Genomic DNA, 23,765 nt, shown 5'->3' on the forward strand with positions numbered 1-23,765 from the left:
ACTCCTTACTTTGATGTGAGGTGGATAATGTTTCTTATGGGCCTAGCCGCGAATGAACACTTTGCGTTAAAGGTTGCTCATGTCAATTATCGTAGTGTGGCCCTAACCGTGAGTTTATGCTCGTCCATGGGCTTAACCAAAAGTGCACGCTCCTCCGCACTCTAAGACGAGAGTATATGCTATTTTAGGGGCCCAGCCGAGAGTGTACACTGCCCGAACACTCGGTTTATGGCTAGTCAATGGGTTGTTTTCCAGGGATGTTGTTGGAGAGGTTCGTCGTCTACCCTTGTCTTACTTCGGGACACCTTGTATGGGGCATGCTATATCTCGGTGCGCTGCAATAGCTAATTCACCAAAGTCATCTGTTGCGCGAAGGTGCTTGTGAACTCTATGGCTTGTCGGGACAAATGTGGTTCGCCATTTAGATTGGAAGAGTTTGGACAATTTGCATCTCCTTGAGTAATGGAAGTGTAAAGGACTCCAGGTGCGAGATTTAAGTTGGGATATGTCAAATCTGCTAAGAAATGGGTTGAAAATACCCTCGCTTCAATCGTCGATCTAGAAATCTAAAGTTGGGACGATTGAAGTGGTCTTGAACAGATTTGGGCTGCTAGGAGGGCCATAAGAGTGGGCTAGACCTCGGGTTAGACCGCGGGAGCACGTCGGGCTACCGTCATAGGCTAAGCCGCTTGATCGCGCTTGCGTTGAGCCTGTTCTCTTCTTGGCGCGGCTGGGGCCAGCTGCTGTATGGCATGGGCTTGGGCTTGGCACTACAAAATGGTGCGGGCCTGAGCTTGGCTCTGCTTTGTGGCATGGGCCTGGGCGTGCCAGGCTGCTGCTGGCGTCTGCATCTGGGCTACTGCGATGGCAGGAAGCTGGGCTGCATCTAAGGCTTGCGTTTAGTGGGTTGTGACCTAATGGTCTCGTTGCCATGGAGTTGACCCACTCTCCACTACCACGGTGGTCCCCGTGGCTGGCATGTTGGTGGTGCTCCATGGTGGTAAAGTTGCTCCTCTTGACATCGCGTTAAGCCTCGTGGTAAGGCTACGTCTCGTCTTTCATCATTCGATCTGGATCTTTGAACGTAGAAAGTGTCGTTCGTCATGGTTTCTGAATGTCTTGCCATTATATTTTTGTCTTACTTCTATTCAATGAATTATAAAATTATACGTATAAGAAAGTATGAAAAATTTAAGGAACGAGAAATGAGAAACTTTGAATGCGAGAGTCTTCTTCAAGCGTGTGAATCAAACTCTCAATGAAAGCACCAATTTGTGAATGCAAAGTTCCGCCGTCTTCTCCCTTGACGAAAATGCACCTGCAAAATAATAACACCTAAGATTAAGGCCAAAAGCCTCACGCACCCACGATGAATAGGGGGAGGCTTTGGCCAAAGTTAGAATTCTGAAAAGAATGTGTTTAGGAGTTTGTGGGTAGCAAATAGGTTAGCTTTTTAGTGGGATAATAGGGCTATTTATAGGCGAGTGGTCGGCCCTATTTGGAGAATAGTGGTTGGCCATATATGGTGTTATTGGGTGAATAATTGCAAGATATTATGTGAAATAATATCTTGCAATTAACATGGCAAGTAATCCTAAATTAAATAGGAGATTTGGGAGTTATCTTTTGAATAAGGATTTGATTAGGAGTGATGAGAAGGATTTGAATAAATACCATTTTGATCCCCTTTGACTCTTCTTTGATTGAAACGTTATTGTTCGTTGCATGCGCATGAGAATCCTGGTGTGCCTCGAGGGTAATTTTGTCCTTTTCATCCAAAAGTCCATGTGTCACTTCAATAATTTTCTAGATTATTTTTGGCTCCACAGTGACTAGTCCCGAGCTTTCTCTAGATAAAGATGACGCACCAATGTCACAGTGTCGCGCATTCCTAATCCCTTGCTAAACCCTACCAGGGCTATGATCGAGGGTTTGATCCAACGCCTCAATCATGATATAAAGACCTGCATCATCGGTCGAAGTCACGTCCTAAATAGAGGTGTTTAGGGAAGCTGCGATGCTACCTCTTGGAGAAGAGCAATCCATAGTAGCATGTAATAAGAAAATACATATTAATATTTTTCATATTTATACTTATCTATAAATGATAGAAAAGTAACAGTTAGATAAACTTACATGGAACTCCTCAACCGTCTCATCCCCGAGCTGAATATAAACTTCCTTGAAGATGTTGAACTTTGGAAACTTAGAACCCTCTTGAAAAAAAAATTTGGCAAAACCTCCCTGTAAAAGTATAATATTTCGCATAACCTGTAAACAATAATCCAACCCTAATACACATCCAGCCAGTATTTTCAATAATTTTATCAACTATACGCACATGAAACCAACATTTGCAACATGCAATCAATTATAATCATCAACATATATTTTTAATATATTCAACCACTTACAATATCAACAAATATTTTTAAAATTACATGTCAGCAATCCCTTTCCCTCAACTTTGGATGTCACGGGAGTCTATTCCGGGTGGTCGCCAGCACAGCTTGATGAATCCTACGAGCGCTTATCTGTGGATACGTCACCAAAGTAGTGGGTGACGCTAGCGCCTTCGAAACCATGGGAGCAGCCAATGTAACTGATGTAGGCCCCATAATCGGTGGCGCATTATTGGTCAAAGACTCGAAGCAGGATTTGTGAAAGGGGCACGAGTCGCTGAGCGTTCGTGCGTAGAAATAAAACACAACATCTGAAAATTTGTCGACAATAAAAATAATGAATTAATTCTAAAATACTAAAATTAATCCTAATCTATAACTAAAATCCTAAAATTCATCCTGAGCTGTATATTATGAATAATGACCAACATTTGAAGGGATGATGTGATATGGCACTATGTGTATAATGGTTTGATATTTATTATCATACTTTAGCTATTGATCGAGGTAAGTGATTTATGTAATATGTTACAAAAATGTTCATACTTCTGATAACTAAAAACGATGAGTTATCATGAAATTTTACTCTATTTAAAAATATCTTTCTATTTCAAGCCAAACATGTTGGATTTGTTGAAATGCTTTCTGTATTATTGTATATGGTGATATGTGGATTATTTGGAATTGTTCAAGCATGAGAACTTTGGTGTTGCATTAATCCGTGGAATAAGTGTAAATTGCACAGGGGAATATTAGGGCAGAATGGCCCTTAGGAGTCATGTGGTGAGTTATATTTCATGAAGGATATAATGGACACTTGAAGGGTTGATGTGATATGAAATTAGGGCAGAATGGCCCTTATTATTCTCATATTTTCTAGCATCTGTAAAACAGCATCACTTGTCTGACAAATTACATATTCTACTTACTAGGCGATGGTGGTTGTTGCTCACCCCCCTTGCTTTATTTTTCAGATGAGTTATTTGACAAGACAAGGAGTAGACGAGTTGGGGTTGTGTTAAAAGGAGAGATTTAAGGATTTTATATATTTTTTGTACAATTGTAAGGCTTTTGGAATTATTTTATAAGAGAAGTTTTTGTTTTTTTTTTATTATTTATTTTTAATTATTAACTCACGTACAGGGCGCATGGTTATTTTTCCATCGACCCCAAGTTCAGGAGTGACAGTGAGAGAGGGTCGGAGGGAGAGTGAGAGAAGGGAGGGGAAGGATTTGGTCGGATTCATGGGAATTGGCCGAAGTGATGGCCTAATCTGGAGAGTTTGGGCATCTAGGATTGGAGAGGACAAAGAGAATCGGAGGAAAGAAGGAAAGAAGAAGGAAGAAGAAGTTAAGAAAAAAAGGGGGCTCAATATTAATTCAATACGAAGCACTTTGTGCAACTTAACTTCTTCTCGCAAAAGACATTAAAAATTGAAAACACACTCCCTTATTCGAGCAACGTCAAAACTTTTAGAGCCATAAAGGGGTTTCAAATTAAATTATAACACTTGCTAACTTCTAATAGAGAAATAAAACAAATAATAGTAATAAATGATAAGTATATCACTACACTTTTGACTCTATTGCGAAGGTTAATGCGCTTGCTCATTCTAATTTCATTGCAATTCTAACAAAATATAGAGTTACTAGTTTAGTTCTTGTTAATAATAATTTTTATAAATATTTCCTCCTTTAGTATAGATAACTTTAATTGTTAAAAAAATTATAAATAAAAAAAATTAAAAACAATAAAAAGAAAACATCATTATATTCATAAACAGGGTTTCGGACACGGCAAAAATCGAAAAGTGAAGTCAGTTGGATTCTTCCGAGAAAGCATATTAATTAGATTTTCTCAGTCGTGCCAGGTCCAGGACGCGGCAAAAATGGAAAAGTCAAGTCAAGATTAAAAGAAACATGACTTGACCAACTGAATCATCGATCCAATCCCTCAATGGAAGACCCCAAGTTGCATTGCGTGTCAAATGGTTCAGTGACGGACAAGCTTAGGTTGTTAAGATGTGGACCAATAAATATTTTAAATTCTAACAAATGTTTAATTTCTTTGTTGGGTAAGGTTTTAATATCCTGAACATAATGTTACTAGTAAGATCCCACATTGTTTAGGGGTAAGAATCCTGTAAGTTTTATATATATATTCTCATTTCTACCTAGCATGAGGTCTTTTAGAAGCTTATTGGCTTTGGGTTCCATCGGAACTCAGAAGTTAAGCGAGTCTGTACGAGAGCAATTCTAGAATGAGTGATCCACTGAGAAATTCTCGTGTGAGTTCTTAGAAACAAAACCGTGAGGGCATGGTCGGGTTCCAAAGCGGATAGAGTGTAGTTCTCGTATGAGTTCCCAGAAACAAAACTGCGAGGACATGATCGGGTTCCAAAGCGGATAGAGTGTAGCCTGGGATGTGGTGGGGACCCGGGTCGGGATGTGACATTACTTTTGTCTAATTGTTTTAGAATTTTTATATTATGACCACATAATATTAAAATCTTGAATCTACTACTATATTTTTTACTTTTATTTTTTTTAATTTTTTTTTATATTTTTTGGGTAGCATTACTTATTAGTTTGCAATAACCATGGAGCGAAGTCTAACGGACATATCGCTTGCGTGTGCTCATTCTAGTTCCAATGCGGTTCTAACAGAATACAGACTTCCTAGTTTCTCAATTCTCATGAATCATTTTATTCATAAATAAAAAAACACATCATTATATTAACAAAAAAGTAAGTTGAAACCTTTTATTTTATTATATTTTCTTATACAAAGTTGCAACCTTCAGAAAAAGCATATTAGTTAGGACCAGGGCAAATTAAAACCCCTTCCAAAACCGGAACGTGTGGCCATAAAAGAAATGTGACTTGACAATCAGCCGTAATTGGTGCATGAATGAGAAATTAGATAAATTTGATTAGTCAATACTCAATGTATTATTTTTTGACGCGGTCCACCGATAATTTAACACAAGTTTAAATGTTGTTTTTCAAGAATTCAAGAACTGACATGTTACTCCATTTTTCTTGAATTTTAAAAAATAAGAAACACATGACAAGTTTTCATTAAAGCCATACGTTAGGTATTCACTAGGCAGTACTTAAGCATTATTCATAGAACATTTCTGCTAGATCAGTTTAATTTCCATAGTTTATATCAAGTTGCAACAGTAACTAATAAAATTGATCCACTTATTTCATTCTCTTTACAAACAACTTATTAACTGAATGATTAATAGATGACCTGAAATTTCGTTGCTTCTCTGTATTGTTCCACACCAAACTTACGTTGTACATACGTATGTGCCTACTAGCCCTATACCCTGAAATCAGATATACTTTTCCTAAATCAACTCAATATTTCAAAGTACTATGATCCAATCCAGATGAAAGATAACGATGGTTGTCCATATGTGAGCATTAAAATCAAACGTTATCTAAGACCACTTGGGTTTCAAGTCCGCAGAACCGACACCAAAATATCTAGAAGGGAAGACTTTGCTGTGATACCCACCAAAAGAATAAGTAGACTTTGAATACGTCTACACTGTACACATATTACTCTCTATATAAATCATAGAGGAATAGCTCACTCTCACATAACACAAAACCACAAAGTACAAGCCCAGCCTTGATCTTTAAATTTCCCGGCCATGGTTCACCGTATGTATTTCCTCTTGCTCATAACACTAGCAGGCCTTCATGGCACTGCCCATGCAGTCGACTACGACGTCACCAACAATGCCGGAACCAGCGCCGGTGGGGTTCGATTCGATAATGATATCGGAGCCGAGTACAGTAGGCAAACCCTAATATCTGCCACTGACTTCATACGGAGGTTGTTCCAGCAAAACACAGCCGCTGATGGAAAGAGTGTCCAAAAGATCAGTTTGGTAATTGAAAACATGAGCGGGATCGCATATGCTAGCAACGACGTGATCCACGTTAGCGCCGACTACATAGCTGGTTACTCCGGCGATGTGAAGAGAGAGATCACCGGTGTGCTTTACCATGAGACAACGCACGTGTGGCAATGGAATGGGAATGGTCAAGCCCCAATGGGTTTGATTGAGGGAATTGCTGATTACGTGAGGTTGAAGGCAGGGTACGCCCCGAGTCACTGGGTTCAGGCAGGGCAGGGGGATACGTGGGACCAGAAATCCGATGTTACTGCTAGGTTTTTGGACTATTTGAATGGTTTGAGAGATGGGTTCGTGGCTGAATTGAATAGCAAATTGAGGGATGGCTATAGTGCTACATATTTTGTTGACTTGCTGGGGAAGAATATTGATCAGCTTTGGACGGAATATAAGGCCAAGTATGCAAACTAATGAAGGTGGTTATGACTTCCAAGACATAAAATAAAGGCTTGCAGGCCCATGTAAGCGATGGTTTTGTAAGCGATGGTTTAAGTGAATTAAATGTTGTATTAGAGGTTATCAAATAAATAAATGGTGGTGCTAGATCGAATTGAATTAGATCAAATTGAATTTAAGATGATCAAAAGACAGAAATTAACAAGGACTGTACAAAGACGTGTGTGAATAATGTTGGAGAACAATTTAGAAATAAACAAAAATAATATAAATAAATAGAACTTGAAATTCTAATATTTTATTAACCAAAAAATACTTGATGTGCAGAATGAAATTATACAATAAATACAGAAACTAATATAAGAATATCAATGATACTAACTTGATCACAAAAGATAGAGGCTAGCGTAAAAGTTATGTCCTTCGAACAGTATTTTCGTCCCACTCTTGTGCTTCTGATTCTACAACGTCTGCTCGATCAGGATTCAACTACCTAATTCTACAACCCGCACTAGATTCTAGAATTCTAGCAAATTTGCTTTGTGTGCTTACTCTCTGGAAATTTCGTACGGAAGAAAAAGAGAAAGAAAAGATGATCTACTTGGATACTGTGATTGCAAATATATAGGTTGTTTCACACCCTTTCAAATACATGTTCAGTGTATTTGAAAGTACACAACTTTTTCTAATAACTGTGTCTTTTAATCAAAATGTTTTTAATTAATAAATTAATTAAAAACTTAATCCGAAAATTAAAATTAATGAATTTGATTAATTTTAAATTCAAAGGCCCCAAGGCCCAAGGCCCTTGTTTTGATTAATTAATATTAATTGTATTTAGGCTATATTATATTTAAACCTAATCCACACAACCATAAGGCCCAAGCCTTCAATCCATTTCCAAATGGTCCAAGTTCTAATTATTAAGAAGAAGGAATAAGCCTATATAAAGGTTAGTGAAAAAATACTATTGCCCAATGTGGGACAAGAGGGGTCTCAAAACTCCTACAATACCCTACATTTGAGACAACTCTTTGGTCCTAGAAACACTAAAATACGAGAGTAAACAATAGATATGACATACATTAGGAAATGTGTCTTTTGGACTTGAACCTACCTTAGTATATACTTATCGGATTTACTAGATGACGCAGTGAATATAAAATCTTGAACTGTTCATCTCCGCAGTAAACCAAGACAATAAGCAAAACATATGCCATATTTACACATCATACGTTTGTGTTCTCTTTGGTCCTGAACAAATCCTGGATTCATGAGAGCTTTAGAGAATGTAGCCATGTAATCCTCATAAATGGGACCCCACATTTACTCTCATATAGGTGATATTGATTAAGAATAGGCTGCTACTATTCCACTTGATTTTACAAGTATCAATATCATTAAACTAATGTATCCTACACCATCAGCAGTCACCACACTTCTTCCATCATAGGAATGGGTATGTAAGTGTGTTTCTTCTTGAAGCTACCCAAACCAGTTTGCCTATTGAACCTAGACCATGGGATCTCCAATCAACTAGGTTAGGTTTCCGTTTGACAGTTTCATTTTACTCTATTGGCTTTAACCCCATTCCCTTAAATGTATGCTTAACTTGTTCTCTAGACTAACCTTTAGTAAGCGGATCCGCAATATTATCTTTTGACTAAACATAGTCAATAGAAATTACACCACTAGAGAGTCATTGCTTTATAGTATTATGCCTTCGTCTAATTTGTCTAGACTTCCCATTGTATACACTATTTTTAGCTCGATATTGTGCAACTAAACTATCACAGTGTATACATATGGCCGTTACAGGTTTAGGCCATATGGGAACATCCTCCAAAAAATCTCTTAGCCCCTCAGCTTCTCCTTCAGACATATCGAGAGCGATAAATTCTGATTCCATAGTTGATCGGGCTATGCATGTTTGTTTGGAAGATTTCCAAGATATTGCTGCTCCTCCTAAAGTAAATACATTTCCACTTGTGGATTTCGTATCAGTACTATCCGATAGCCAATTCGCATCACTAAATCCTTCAAGCACAGGAGGGTACCTCGTATAATGCAATCCATGATTCATTGTATGCTTTAAGTATCTCAATACTCGAATTAAAGCTTCCTAATGGTCATGCCCAGGATTGCATGTATTTCTACTCAGTCTACTCACTGAGTATGCTATATCAGGCCTTGTACAATTCATAATGTACATAAGACTTCCAATAACTTGTGAGTATTAACGTTGAGATATAGCATCACCTCTATTTTTCTTAAGTTTGCTATTGGCATCAAAAGGAGTAATCGCATCTTTACTTTCCAAATGATCATATTTTCTAAGTGTAGCTTCTATATAATGGGACTGTGTAAGAATATATCCGTCTTGGTTTCTTTTTATTTTTACACCAAGAATCACGTCAGCTAATCCAAGATCTTTCATATCAAAACTTGATTTCAATATCTTCTTGTTCCAATTTATTATCTCTTTGTTAGTTCCCATTATAAGCATATCATCTACACATAAACACAACATAACGCAAGCATTATTTTGACTTTTTGTGTAGACACACTTATCACACTCATTTATCTTAAAACCGTGTGTTATCATAATATGGTCAAATTTTTCATGTCATTGCTTTGGAGCTTGTTTAAGACCATATAGTAATTTCACAAGTTTACAAACTTTGTGTTCTTGACCTTTAACCACAAACCCCTAGGTTGTTCCATATATATTTCCTCATCTAAGTCTCCATTTAAGAATGCAGTCTTTACATTCATTTGATGTATTTCCATGTTATGGAGTGCAGCTATATCAATCAACAGTCTTATTGACACAATTCTCGTTATAGGCAAGTATGTATCAAAGAAATCCAAACCATGTTTTTGACGGTATCCTTTAGCTACCAAACAAGCCTTATATTTGTCAATTGTACCATCAGGTTTTAATTTCTTCTTAAAGATCCTTTGTACCTAATTGGCTTATTGCCAGGGGGCAAATCGACTAATTCCCATGTATGATTTTGCATAATGGAATCTATCTCACTGTTAACTGCATCCTTCCAAAATGGAGCTTTAGAAGTGGACATGGCTTCCTTGAATGATTGAGGTTCTGTCTCGGTTAATAAGGTCACAAAATTAGGCCCCAAGTCCTTTCGAATTTTTGTCCTTTTACTCCTTCTAGGTTCAAGTTCTTCTTCTTCTTGAACTCTAGAAGAGGATGGACCATTATCATGTTCTCTAGGTTCGTCATTAACCTCAGATACATCATCATGTAATCTTTTTTTCAATAAATTAGACTTGCCTATTTTGTTTGGAAATATATCCTCAAAAAATATTGCATTTATAGATTCTATAATAGTATTGACATGTATATCACTTACTCCGGAATGAAAAACTAAGAATCTGTAAGCTGAACAATTAGATACAAAACCAATAAAAACACAATCTATAGTTTTAGGCCCTAATTTTGTTCTCTTTGGCAATGGGACTTGTACTTTTGCCAGGCAACCCCACACTTTAAGCAATTTAAACGTTGGGGTTCTTCCTTTCCATAATTCATATGGTGACTCCTTTCTCGTTTTAGGTGGAATTTGATTTAAAATTTTATTTGCAGTAAGTAAAGCTTCGCCCACAAATTATGTGGAAGCCCAGAGCTATTCAACATAGAATTGATCATGTTTTTAAAAGTCTTATTTTTCCGTTCGGCAACACCATTTTGTTGCGGTGTATAAGGGGTTGTTGTTTGATGAATTATGCCATGTGTGGCACAAAATTCAGTAAAGGCATGGGACTCATATTTTCCTCCCCTATCGGACCTTAAGACTTTAATCTTCTTATTAAGTTGATTCTCAACTTCTGCCTTATATGTCTTAAACATATCCAAGGTTTCATCTTTACTTTGAAGTAAATAAACATAACAATACTTACTGAAATGATCTAAAATCACACAAGTCACTATGAATTAAATCTAATAAATCATTGGATTTTTTATGCACTGATTTAAAGTTTTGACTTGCAAATTTCGATTCTATACAAGGCTCACATTTAACATTATCTAGATAATCAATTTGGGCAGCAAACCTAAATTATGCATTCTAAAAAGAGAACGAAAATTTACATGTCCTAATCGAGAGTGCCATAAATTAGACAAATCAACAATATAAGCAGAAGCATTATTTATTTCATTTATAGCATTATCAAGTACATTTAGTTTGAATAATCCATCAGCAAGGTAACCCTTCCCTACAAACATTCCCCCTTTAGTTAATACAAACTTATTGGACTCAAAAACTAGTTTGAGTCCGTTGTTACTAAGGATAAGACCAGAAACAAGATTCTTCCTTATATCGGGGACATGCAGCACATCAAGGAGGGTTAATTCCTTTCCATAAGTGAATTTAAGAACACATTTCCCTATTCCTGCCACAACAGATGCATATGTATTTCCCATAAACAGCTTCTCGTTTCCCTCTATTTTCTGGTACGAAAAGAACATGTTTCTATCACCACATACTTGGCGAGTCGCACCAGTATCTATCCACCAATCAGCATGGTCAGATACTAGATTGATTTCAGAAATCATAGCAACCAGGGCATCCACATTGTTTTCAATCAGGTTTGCACGGTTGTTATTGCCTTGACCTCCAGGACCTTGATCCCTTCGATGACTACATTCTTGGGCTCTATGGCCTTGCTTTCCACAAACCCAACAACTTCCCTTGATTTTCTTGAAGTCTTTTCCTTTCACTCCAGGGGCATAGTTCTTTTCCTTCTTCTTGGTTTTCTGGAATTTCGGCCTTTGCTTTGATGAACTTTCCTTCTCATTCTTTCTATTATCTTCCTCTATTCTCAGCCTAACAATGAGATCCCCAAGGGTTATCTCCTTACGTTTGTGCTTGAGATAATTCTTGAACTCTTTCCAAGAAGGTGGCAATTTTTTTATAAAGGACGCCACTTGGAAAGACTCATTGATTACCATCCTTTCAACATGAATGTCATGGGTGATTTTCTGGAAATCTTTAGTTTGAGAGACAACGGACTTGGAATCCACCATTTTGTAGTCCAAAAATTTGCCCACGACAAATTTCTTCGAACCAGCATCCTCAGTTTTATATTTTTTCTCAAGTGATTCCCAAAGTTCCTTGGCTGTTTTGCATACTACGTAGGCATCATACAATAAATCATCTAATGCATTAAGAATATAGTTTCTGCAAAGGAAATCATTATGATTCCAGGAATCTATAGCCATTAAAGTTACTGCAGAAAAAATATTTTCTCCATTTGCAGTAGATACAGTCTCGTGCAAAACATTAGCCAAATTCAAGGTTGTCAAATAAAATAGCATCTTCTGCTGCCATCTTTTGAAGTCTCCGCCCTTAAATTTCTCAGGCTTCTCAGAGTGAGGTTTAGTTCCTGATTGTTCCATACTGTTTGAAGATTATTGGAAAACAATTCAAAAATAAACAAAAATAACAAAAATAAATAGAACTTGAAATTCTAATATTTTATTAACCAAAAAATACTTGATGTGTAAAATGAAATTATACAATAAATACAGAAACTAATATAAGAATATCAATGATACTAACTTGATCACAGAAGGTAAAGGCTAGCGTAAAAGCTATGTCCTTCGAACAGTATTATCATCCCATTCTTGTGCATGTGATTCTACAATGTCTGCTCGATCAGGATTCAACTACCTAATTCTACAACCCGCACTGGATTCTAGAATTCTAGCAAATTTGCTTTGTGTGCTTACTCTCTGGAAATTTTGTACGGAAGAAAAAGAGAAAGAAAAGATGATCTACTTGGATACTGTGATTGAAAATATATAGGCTGTTTCACACCCTTTCAAATACCTGTTCAGTGTATTTGAACGTACACAACTTTTCTAATAGCTGTGTCTTTCAATCAAAACGTTATTAATTAATAAATTAATTAAAAACTTAATCCAAAAATTAAAATTAATGAATCTGATTAATTTTAAATTCAAAGGCCCCAAGGCCCAAGGCCCTTGTCTTGATTAATTAATATTAATTGTATTTAGACTATATTATATTCAAGCCTAATCCACACAACCATAAGGTCCAAGGCTTCAATCCATTTCGAAATGGTCCAAGTTCTAATTACTAAGAAGAAGGAATAAGCCTATATAAAGGCTAGCGAAAAAAATATTGTTGCCCAATGTGGGACAAGAGGGGTCTCAAAACTCCTACAAATAACACCACCACTACTACAAACAAGTGTTTTCCCAAGAAAAACCAATTTATTGCGCAAAGAGAAATTTTGTCATGCAAAAAATTTTAGGTGACGAAATTTTCATTGCCCTTATGTCCTCGAACAAAGGTCGAGAAGCAAATAGTTGTGCCATGAAAACAAAAGTTTTGTCGCACAAAAAACTTGGTGTAACGAAGGTTTGTGACAAAGGTTTTCGTCGCATTAAACTGTAAGGGACGAAGGTATTTCGTCGTGCTAACTTTAAGGTTACGACACTGTGCCTTCACATGCATTAAGGTTGAGGCAAAGACTTCTCTTCGTTACAAAAAACTTACGGCAATGAAAGATGTCGTTGAGTAAATCATGACGCAGAAATTTATCATATCATTTTTTGTTTTCAAGTATTTTTTTTAGTTTTTTTATTTAAAAATACTTCATCACTTAAAGTTACATGCAATGTATACTTTTGTAGCGTTAAATTTTAGGCGACACATATTTTCGTCAGGCAAATTTTCTTTTAATTGTTTGAAATAATTTTATTTTTAATAATAATTTTTTATTAAATTAGATATTTTACTTAATTTAATGCTTTGTTATTTAAAACACAAAAAAGAATAATTAATTTAATTATTAATTATATTATATTTAGAAATGTACATACAAGCAATAAAAAGGTTATAATATCCTAAACAAAAAAAAAAAAAAAAAAAAAACTTTAAAAGGGGGACCGAAGTCTGCTGGGGCAAATGCATGGGGATCTGCTGGGTGGAGCAGCTGATTACCCGATATCTGAGGTGGCTGGGGATCAGATGATGGCATTGGAAATCGAAAGCCGGACAACTGGAGGTTGTATAAGATTTGGCTCATCTGGTCACTTTGGGCCGTAAGTTGCCACTTCAAGTGCTCAACTTTCATTGTTAATGTGGCGATCAGTCTCGAGCTTCTCTGGATAAAGATGAGGCACCAATGTCACAATGTCAATGCCTTAGTAAACTCTACCAGGGCTACGATCGAGGGTCTGATCTAGCGCCTCAATCATAATATGAAGACCTGCATTGGGTCAGAGTCACGTCCTAATTAGGGGTGTTTGGGGAAGCTGTGATGCCACCTCTTGGAGAAGAGCAATCCACGTAGCATGTAATAAGAAAATACATATTAATATTTTTCATATTTATACTTATCTATAAATGACATAAAAGTAACAGTTAGATAAACTTACATGGAGCTCTTTAGTCCTCAACCGCCTCATCCCGAGCTGAACAAACTTCCTTGAACATGATGATCTTTGGAAACTTAGAATGCTCTTGAAAAAACAAAATGGCAAAACCTCCCCTAAATGTATAATATTTCGCATAACCTGTAAACAATAATCCAACACTAATACACACATTCAGCCAATATTTTCAACAATTTTATAAACTATAAGCACATGAAACCAACATTTGCAACATATACAATCAATTACAATCATCAACATATATTTTTAATATTCAACCAATTACAATATCAACAAACATTTTTAAAATTAGACCATCTCCAAAGAAGATGTCAAATTTTGAACCTAAAATTTAAATTTGACAGCTTATATGACATTTTTGACATATTTTCATGTTTTGTTTTCCATCCGATATGTCAAATTAAACTATTATTTTAGTACATTTTTTTTTTTTTAATTTCTGTCTTATACTTGAAATTTTATATATAAATAATTCATAATAAAAATCATATTAATTAATACTAATACAAATAATCCAACAAAATACAGATGCTCTCCCATAATCACCAAACGCAACCAACAACACAAACAAATCAATCGCACCACTACCCAGATCACAAAGATGGAAACTTTATCAGATTCCCAGCAGCAAGAAGTCGAGGAAGATGCGCTTTCCCTCTGCGATCTCCCGCTGCACGATAACAATGGCGAATCGGAAGAGAACCCCATAATCTCCGCTTCTTATTCTTCCGCCCCGGACGACCTTTTTGTATTTCGGGTCGACCCGATCCGGATATACATCCCCATGGACCTTTTTTTTTTTTTTGCGGAAAACCCTTTTCCCTTTGGACACAAGAGCCCCTATTCGAAAACCCATTGTTCTCCCGGTCCGAATCCTTGAATTTTTCATCTCCCACCCACCCTTACTCACACTGGTCACCGGGATCGGAGCTGGTGCTGGATTTTGGGACCTGCCGGTCGCACCAGCAGTCGAGCAATTCGCGGAAGCACAAGGTGTTCATAGGATTGGTGAAGTACCAGCCGGAGATGGAGATGAATGAGACTAGGAAGCGGCAGAGTCGGCGCGCTCCGGCGCCGATGTTACTGGTGATAAGCAGCGGAGAGCAACTGAGTGTAGCCTGTGGGAGGAGTGGGTCCGGGAAAGGGCATTGGGGGCTGATGAAATACAGATAATCCAACAAGGTCGTCTGGGGCGGAAGAAATAGGTAGTGTTTTAAACCGACATATTAATAAAAGACATTTAATAATTAGTAAAAAAATTTGAAGCTCATGTCAAATTTGACAGCAAGCTCTTTTGCTGTTAATTTATGTCATGTCATGTAGGATTTGATATTTCAATTGAAAACGATTAGATGATGTCTTTTTTTACTGTTATAACTTTATGTGGACAATTTGACATCTTTTTGAAAAATACTCTTACATGTCTGCAATGCTTCTCCCTCGACTGTGGATGTCACGGGAGTCTGCTCTGGGTGGTCGCCGGCACGACCCAAAGAATCCTACGAGCTGTGGATACGTCATCAAAGCAGTGCGTGACGCTGAAACCTTCGAAACCGTCGGAGAAGCTAATGTAACTGGTGTAGGCCCCACAATCGGTGGAGCATTACTGGTGGAAGCAGGATTTGCGGGAGGTGCACCAGTGGTTCAGCGATGGTGCGTAGAAATAAAACACATCATCTGAAAATTTGTCAACAATAAAAATAATGAATTAATTCTAAAATAGTAAAATTAATCCTAATCTATAACTAAAATCCTTATATGTCATTCTAAAATTCATCCTAAATGGAATCCTTAAAACTAATCCTAAAAATTATTCCTAAAAATTATTCCTAAAAATTAATTCTAAAGTTCATTATAAAACTAACCCTACAAACTAATTCTAAAAATTAACCTTCACTAGTAGAAAAACATGTTTGCGCGACGGAATCTTGCGCGACGGAGAAAATTTTGTCGCGCGAAGTCCGTTTGCGCGACGTATAACACAAAACGTTGCGCAAACAGACTTTGCGCGACGGCACTTTGCGCGACGAAGAAAGCGTTGCTCAAAACGCCTTTGCGCGACATAGGTGAACATACGTCGCGCAAAGCAGTTTTGCGCGACGCCGTCATTCGTCGCCAAACTTTTGGCGCCAAACGAAAAAGGATTTACCGTTTCTTTCATTGACTTTGCGCGACGCAGGTGGGCATGCGTCGCGCAAAGATGTTTTGCGCGACGTATGACCACCTGCGTCGCGCAAAACATCTTTGCGCGACGCATGCCCACCTGCGTCGCGCAAAGTCAACGACTTTTTTTATTTCATTTGATTAGTTTGGGAGGCAGAAACTGCAAACCCAGTTGCAGCAGCTACCTCCGTCTTCCATCTCTCTCTTCAAAATCGTCTACCATATCAGGTTTGAATTGATATTAATTCTTTATGTTTTTTCGATTGCAATCCTTCCCTTGCTCTTAAACATGATGTAAACTGAATTAATAATATGTAGATCCTTCATGTGATTCATTTACGAAATTGAAATTGTAAAATCAAGGGAGATAACTATCTTGTTGATTTTCTTTTTCTCTATACACCAGGTAGTTCCAACAATACTTTAACTAGTAAATGTGCTTTGAAAAAATATTGTGTTACTAACCTTGTTTCTACTAGTGCTCTTAGCATATGAGTATTTCTAGGATCCTTTCCATGCTGTTAATACCAAAAATTAAGGAAATTATCTACTAGAAAGTAGTCATAGTATATGAGATAGACATTCATTTGATGCATATAAAAACTATGAACTTAATACAAATATTGTGTTCTTATATTAAATAAAAATGCTGAAAAAATGAATTTAAGGAGGAAACATGTAACATTATATATTATCAATCGTGTGTGGCTTAGAAGCTTCTTTAGCTTACATACAGAAAGTTGAGCTAAAACATTATCACCTAACTAACATTGTTGTTGATTTTTGCTATATATGTTGTTATTTGCAAGTGTTAGTGTTGTGGTGGGAAAAGATATGAGAGTTGATTGGACAAAACCAACGAATTTAAATTTGAATGCAAATATAATTGCTTAACCCGGATTGAACATTGGACAAAACGATAGATTCACTAACACTTAAGAGTTTATTTACACTTTCATCAAGTATAACATAAGATTTTGTGGTATCTACTAGTGTAAATATTTTAAATAGAAGATCGAATTCATTCATTGTATTTGTTTAGGGTCAAGGAGTATAGCTGTAAAAAATCATCAAAATCGGAGTTAAAATAACCGTTAAATCGTGATTTTTCGTTTATAACCGTCGAAAAGTTTTGTCTTATTACTTGATCTCAGAATGTTTGTTTTTTGCAATTTTTGGCGTATGCGATCTTGAAGCATATATAAACAAGTTTGACGGTTGGATCGTTGAAATTAGTTTCTAAGCTGCATATCCCATCAAAACGATAGATTCACTAACACTTAAGAGTTTATTTATACTTTCATTAAGTATAACATTAACATAAGATTTTGTGGTATCCACTAGTGTAAATATTTTAAATTGAAGATCGAATTCATTCATTGTATTTATATAAGGTCAATGAGTGTAGCTGTAAAAAATCATCAAAATCAAAGTTAAAATAACCGTTAAATCGTGATTTTTCATTTATAACCGTCGAAAAGTTTTGTCTCGTTACTTGATCTCTGAATGTTTGTTTTTTGCAATTTTTGGTGTACACGATCTCGAAGCATATACAAACAACTTTGACGGTTGGATCGTTAAAACTAGTTTCGTACAATGCGTATCACATCAAAACATTAGATTCACTAACATTTGGAGTTTATTTATACTTTCATCAAGTATAACATAAGATTTTGTGGTATCCACTTGTGTAAACATTTTAAATTGACGATCAAATTTGTTTATTGTATTCATATAGGATCAAGGAGGGTAGCTGTAAAAAATCATCAAAATTGGAGTTAAAATAACCGTTAAATCGTGCTTTTTCGTTTATAATCGTCAAAAAGTTTTGTCCCATTACTTGATCTCTGCATGTTTGTTTTTTGCGATTTTTGGCTGATGCGATCTCGAAGCATATAGAAACAAGTTTGACGGTTGGATCTTTGAAATTAGTTTCATACGATGCTTTTCTTATGAAGTTCAACCGTATATATATTTACTAAGTAGATTTTAATTTATTTATTTATTTCGTACTTATAATACTTAAGAGATTGACTGATATATATGAAAAAAAAAAATTATTGTGGGTTTTTGTTAGAAAAATATATTATTGTGGGGTTTATGTTTAAAAAAATTTGAATTTGAAAGGAGGAAAGTCACATTTTCGGTAATTTTCATAATACTTTTTTTTTCCAATTAAATACTTTGTGTGACGCCTTAATATGATCGTCGTGCAAAACAACTTTGCGCGACGTCGAATTAAACACCTACGTCGCGCAAGGTGTGATAATTTTGGCGGTATAATAGTGAAAAATAGGCGCTTTTTCAATTTTTCCAAAATTTTCCACTTTGCCCTCTTTATCTCCCTCAATTCGAACCCAAATGACAGCCATGGACGGATCTACAGAGGGTCCTGGGAGGTCCCAGGACCCCTCAGCCATCCTAAAATGTTGCTAGAAATTTTCCGGAGGACCCCTCGTACTCGAACACGAGGCCTGTGCAGATTGTCTGTGTTGCTACAGCAGCAGGTTGCAACTGTTGCAAGTTGCAACGGAGAAGAAGAAAACAGGGGAGAAGAAGAAAACAGGGGAGAAGAAAGAAGGGCATTAAAAAAATTGGTCCAAAACGCAGTGTTTTGGCCCTTTTTTTTTTTTTTTTTTTTTTTTTTTGTTAAACCAATGAAATCAACGTTTGAAATTGGTCCACCAAGGCACCAATTACATATTCTTTTTGAAGGCCATCTTTCCTGTCATCCCTTTCACTTCTCCTTTCCCCGTTCCTTCCACTGATTTTCCCCCAAATCCCCCCATCTTTCTTATATTCACCCAAAACCCTAAATTTCTAATCCCACCCAATCCAATATTATAATTACACTACTCCAATATTATACCTCCACTTATTTCAATTCTCCAAGCCACCATTATTTGGTTCCAAATTCAAGTAAGTTTTTTGGTATTTTAATCTAATCTCAATTAAATTATATTAGATATTGGTGGAGATTTTTAGTCTATTATTGATATGATTGTTGATGTGTTTTATGTTTGTATACTCATTTTATAATTGAAATTTAGATGGAATTTTTGTTTATTGGTTGATTGGTATATGTTTTGTGTTTTTGGTTAAATATGTAGTTTAGAAATAAGAAATATGGAAAGATTTTTCAAGCCAAAGCCAATAGCACCATCTACTTGTTCGGGTAGTTCGAGCTCAAGACAAAATGAGTGTGACATTGATTTTAATAATCTTGAGAGAGACCCGGGAAAAAGAATTCGAATGAATGACTATCCTTCTAATATTCAAGATGAGGTCCGCAGAGCATATTTGCAAATGGGACCTTGTAGGCCTACAAAGTATGAGTTCCCATACACTTTGCATGCAAAGAAAAAACGACGATTTGTTGTTTCGTGGTTTGAAGAATATGATTGGTTGGAGTATAGTATATCTAAAGATGCGGCATTTTGTCTTCATTGCTATCTCTTTAAAATCAACTTTTCACAATTAGGAAGCGATGCCTTCACTGGGGTAGGCTTTAAGAAATGGAAGAATGCAAGAGAATGTTTTGACAAACATGTTGGTCCTATTGGTAGTTTCCACAATAAAGCTAGAGAAGCGGCTAGTTATCTAATGAACCAAAAGACACATATTGAAGCAGTTGTGATCAAACAATCAGAAGAAGAGTGTATGAAATATCGTCTTTGCTTGAATGCATCAATAGATTGCACTAAGTTCTTGTTGCGACAAGGCCTTCCTTTTCGTGGCCGTGATGAAAGTGTCACTTCGAATAATAGGGGGAATTATTTAGAGCTCTTGCAATTCCTTGCAGATCATGATGAGAAAATAAAGGAAGTTGTGTTGGAAAATGCTCCGGGAAATCTCAAGCTAATAGCTCCTTCAATTAAAAAAGATATTGTCAATTCATGTGCCTTCGAAACTATTAAGGCTATTATGAAAGAAGTGAAAGAGAGTAAATTCTTTTCTATAATGGTAGATGAATCACGTGATATTTCAACAAAGGAGCAAATGGCGGTGATTTTGCGTTATGTGGACAACAAAGGTCAAGTAATTGAAAGCTTCGTGGGAGTCCAACATGTTACCGAAACAACTTCAAGTAAACTAAAGGAGTCCATTGATGAGTTCTTGAAACTACATGACTTGAGCTACTCCAACCTACGAGGTCAAGGTTATGATGGTGCGAGTAATATGAGAGGTGAGTTCAATGGCCTTAAAAAAAAAAATTTGGATGAAGAAAGTTGTGCATTTTATGTTCATTGTTTTGCTCATCAACTACAATTAGCTCTTGTTGCCGTAGCAAAGAAAAACTCCGATGTTGCCGCTTTTTTCACATTGACTAATAGTTTGGTAAATGTTGTTGGATGCTCATGTAAGCGTCGTGATGCACTTAGAGAGAAACAACAAGAAAATCTCTTGAAAGCTATTGAAAATGATTGTCTTGAAACGGGGCAAGGGTTAAATCAAGAAACTAGTCTCAAACGTGCTGGGGATACACGGTGGAATTCACATTATGGTGCTTTGATTAGTTTGATTACAATGTTCTCATCTGTGGTGGATGTGCTTGACATGATTGTTGAAGATTGCTACAATGATGGTGTTGGTGAAGCAAAAAGGTTATTAAAAGATTTACAATCTTTTGAGTTTGTGTTCCTCCTCTTTTTGATGAAATCCATATTAGGAGTTACAAACGATTTGTCACAAGCATTGCAAAAAAAAGATCAAGAGATTGTGAATGCAATGGCTTTAGTCAAGACATGTAAAGAACAACTACGTTGCATGAGGAATGATGAAAATTTTGATCTTTTGGTTGATAAAGTATCATCTTTTTGTGTTGAACATGAAATTGAGGTGCCTAATATGGATGATTTATATGTCATTTAAGGGAAGTCATTGTGTAAGGCTCCAAGAAAGACCAATCATCATCATTACAAAGTGGAGCTCTTTTTCGAGGTCATTGATTTCCAACTTACAGAATTAGATGATCGCTTCGCTGAAGGTAATACCGAATTGCTTATTTGCTTCGCATGCTTGAGTCCGAATGATTCATTTGTAGCTTTTGATAAAGAGAAGCTTGTTCGCCTTGCTCATATGTATCCTAAAGATTTCACGGATCGAGATAGATCGGCACTTCAAGATCAACTTGATATTTACATTCATTTTGTGCGTTCTGATAATGATTTTTCTCAATTGCGGGGAATTAATGAGCTTGCTAAGAAAATGGTGGAGAAAGGGTTGCATCGAACATTTGCATATGTATATTTGCTTGTTTAGTTAGCTTTGGTTTTACCGGTTGCAACTGCTTCAGTGGAGAGGGCATTTTCCGCTATAAATATCATTAAGGGTCCACTTCGCAACAAAATGGGAGATCAATGGTTAAGTGACAGCTTAGTTGTTTACATTGAGAAAGATGTTTTTTCATGTATTGGTAATGAAGCTATCATGGAACATTTTCAGACCATGAAACCTCGTCGTGGACGCTTGAATTAGGATTTTATAGCTTGTAATATTGTTATGCAAATGATTTTTGAATAAAATGTATTATATTTAACTTTTCAATGTTATTTTTGTCTATAAATTTTTTAACCTTTACTATTGGGAACCCCCGAGTTTAAAATCCTGGATCCGCCACTGATGACAGCCCTTCTTTATCTCCCTCTCCTCCTTCGATTCAAACCTAACCCAACTGAACCCTCCTCCTTCTATTCGAACATAACCAAGAAATCTTGAACCATCCCTCTTTATCTCCCTCTTTCCTCTTCACAAATCTTGAACCCAGAATCTTGTCCCCTTTCTTTTCCCGTAGACCCCAGATCTCCTTCTCTCCTCCCAACTGAACCCTCCTCCTTCTATTCGAACATAACCCAGAAATCTTGAACCATCCCTCTTTATCTCCCTCTTTCCTCTTCACAAATCTTGAACCCAAAATCCCGTCCCCTTTCTTTTCCCGTAGACCCCAGATCTCCTTCTCTCCTCTTCACAAATCTTGAACCCCAAATCTTTCCTCTTCACAATCTTGAACCCAAACCTGTCTTTCCTCTTAACAAATCTTGAACCCAAACGACAGACCTTCACGCAAATCTCGAAGCCGACGAGAATCAAGTCCCAAAATCAAGGTAAGGGTTTCTGATTTTCAATGGGTTTTTGTTATTTAGGGTTTAGGCTCAAATTGCAAGTTGATTTCTGAGTATTTTGTTGATGTATGTGTGTTTTGTGTATGAACATGAAATTGGCTTTTATTAATCTGATTTTAATTAAGGATGCATATGCCATGTTAATTAAGGACCTTTTTAACAGGCCGGCGGTTGATGAAATTAAAATGCCTTCAATGACAAGTACATGGATATAGCTTCATTAGGTACATGTTTATAGTTTTATCATATTCTGTTTCACTTTCATAGAACCAAAGATCAAGATGATGTTTATAGTTTAAATTATGGGAAGAAAATTTAAATTTTGTGCACTGGAGAAGCACGCTACTTTTTCAGACGATACTTTGACAGATAGCTTGGTTTTGACGAGTGTCCCTTTGGTTTTGGAATTGCTTGCCATCCGTTTTCTTTTTCTTTTTCAGACGATACCTTGACTGCATAAGCAGCAACAACTTCATAATTTCACTGTTTTCGATTAGGATTTTGCTTACTTTCTTGCTTTTTATCTTCATAATTTCAGAAAAAGACTAATTATTTGGAAAAATTAGAGGCGACCTCATACAACATTTTGATTCCTTTAATGATTTATTTGGAAAATTTTAAGAACTAAAATGTATAAACTTTTGGTTCAGGGCTGAAAAGTTTCTAACAATGTTCTAAAATCCAACTAAGACCAGCCATGTGGTACCCTGGCTTTTCCTATATAAATGGAGTATCCACCTACATGCACGGGGTGACCTAATTTATTAAGTTTTGGTCAGTTATATAAAGTCAATAACATTTATAAGGAAATATGGCTAATAACGTAGCCATATCATAATAAGCCTCATGGTCAAAATTTTCTCCAATGTTTTGTAATGATATATATATATATATATATATATATATATATCTAGTTGTTCTGTATTTATGTATGTATGTATGTATCTAGTTGTTCTGTATGTATTTATTTTTCGGAATGGTTATGGAACCCAAAAATTTAATTATGCATTTAAGTTTTTTATATATATTAAGAAAAAAAAGGTCTTTAAGAGAAGAAATCTCTATTTTTATAAAATAAAAAAATTTTAAAAAAACTGGGAATATGACGCTCACACAACGTCAAGTTTTAATAATCTGAATCGTCTATTTTTCAAGTTGCACCTCATAGATCATCCTTGCAAAATATGTCAAATCGAAATTATTTAAGGCATCTAATTAAGTTCAAAGAAATTAACTAACACTTTGTTCTCTAAGAAACATTAAAATTTCATCTTGATAGTTAAATAGGCAACTGGTTT

The 23,765-nt window shown here is 36.1% G+C and overlaps 1 protein-coding gene and 1 pseudogene across 1 annotated transcript; both read left to right on the forward strand.

The window, feature by feature from the left end:
* Positions 1-6,005: 6,005 nt before the first annotated feature.
* On the forward strand, positions 6,006-6,901 carry LOC137725880 (uncharacterized). The gene has a single exon (XM_068464708.2). It carries the CDS (start codon positions 6,070-6,072, stop codon positions 6,745-6,747), a length of 678 nt encoding a protein of 225 aa, XP_068320809.2. The 5' UTR covers positions 6,006-6,069; the 3' UTR covers positions 6,748-6,901.
* Positions 6,902-19,766: 12,865 nt separating this feature from the next.
* LOC137745394 (uncharacterized) lies at positions 19,767-21,892 on the forward strand (annotated as a pseudogene).
* Positions 21,893-23,765: the final 1,873 nt, after the last annotated feature.

The sequence above is a fragment of the Pyrus communis genome, chromosome 5, assembly GCF_041283825.1.
Source record: "Pyrus communis isolate YQ-2024b chromosome 5, ASM4128382v1, whole genome shotgun sequence".
In the NCBI taxonomy this organism is placed as follows: Eukaryota; Viridiplantae; Streptophyta; class Magnoliopsida; order Rosales; family Rosaceae; genus Pyrus; species Pyrus communis.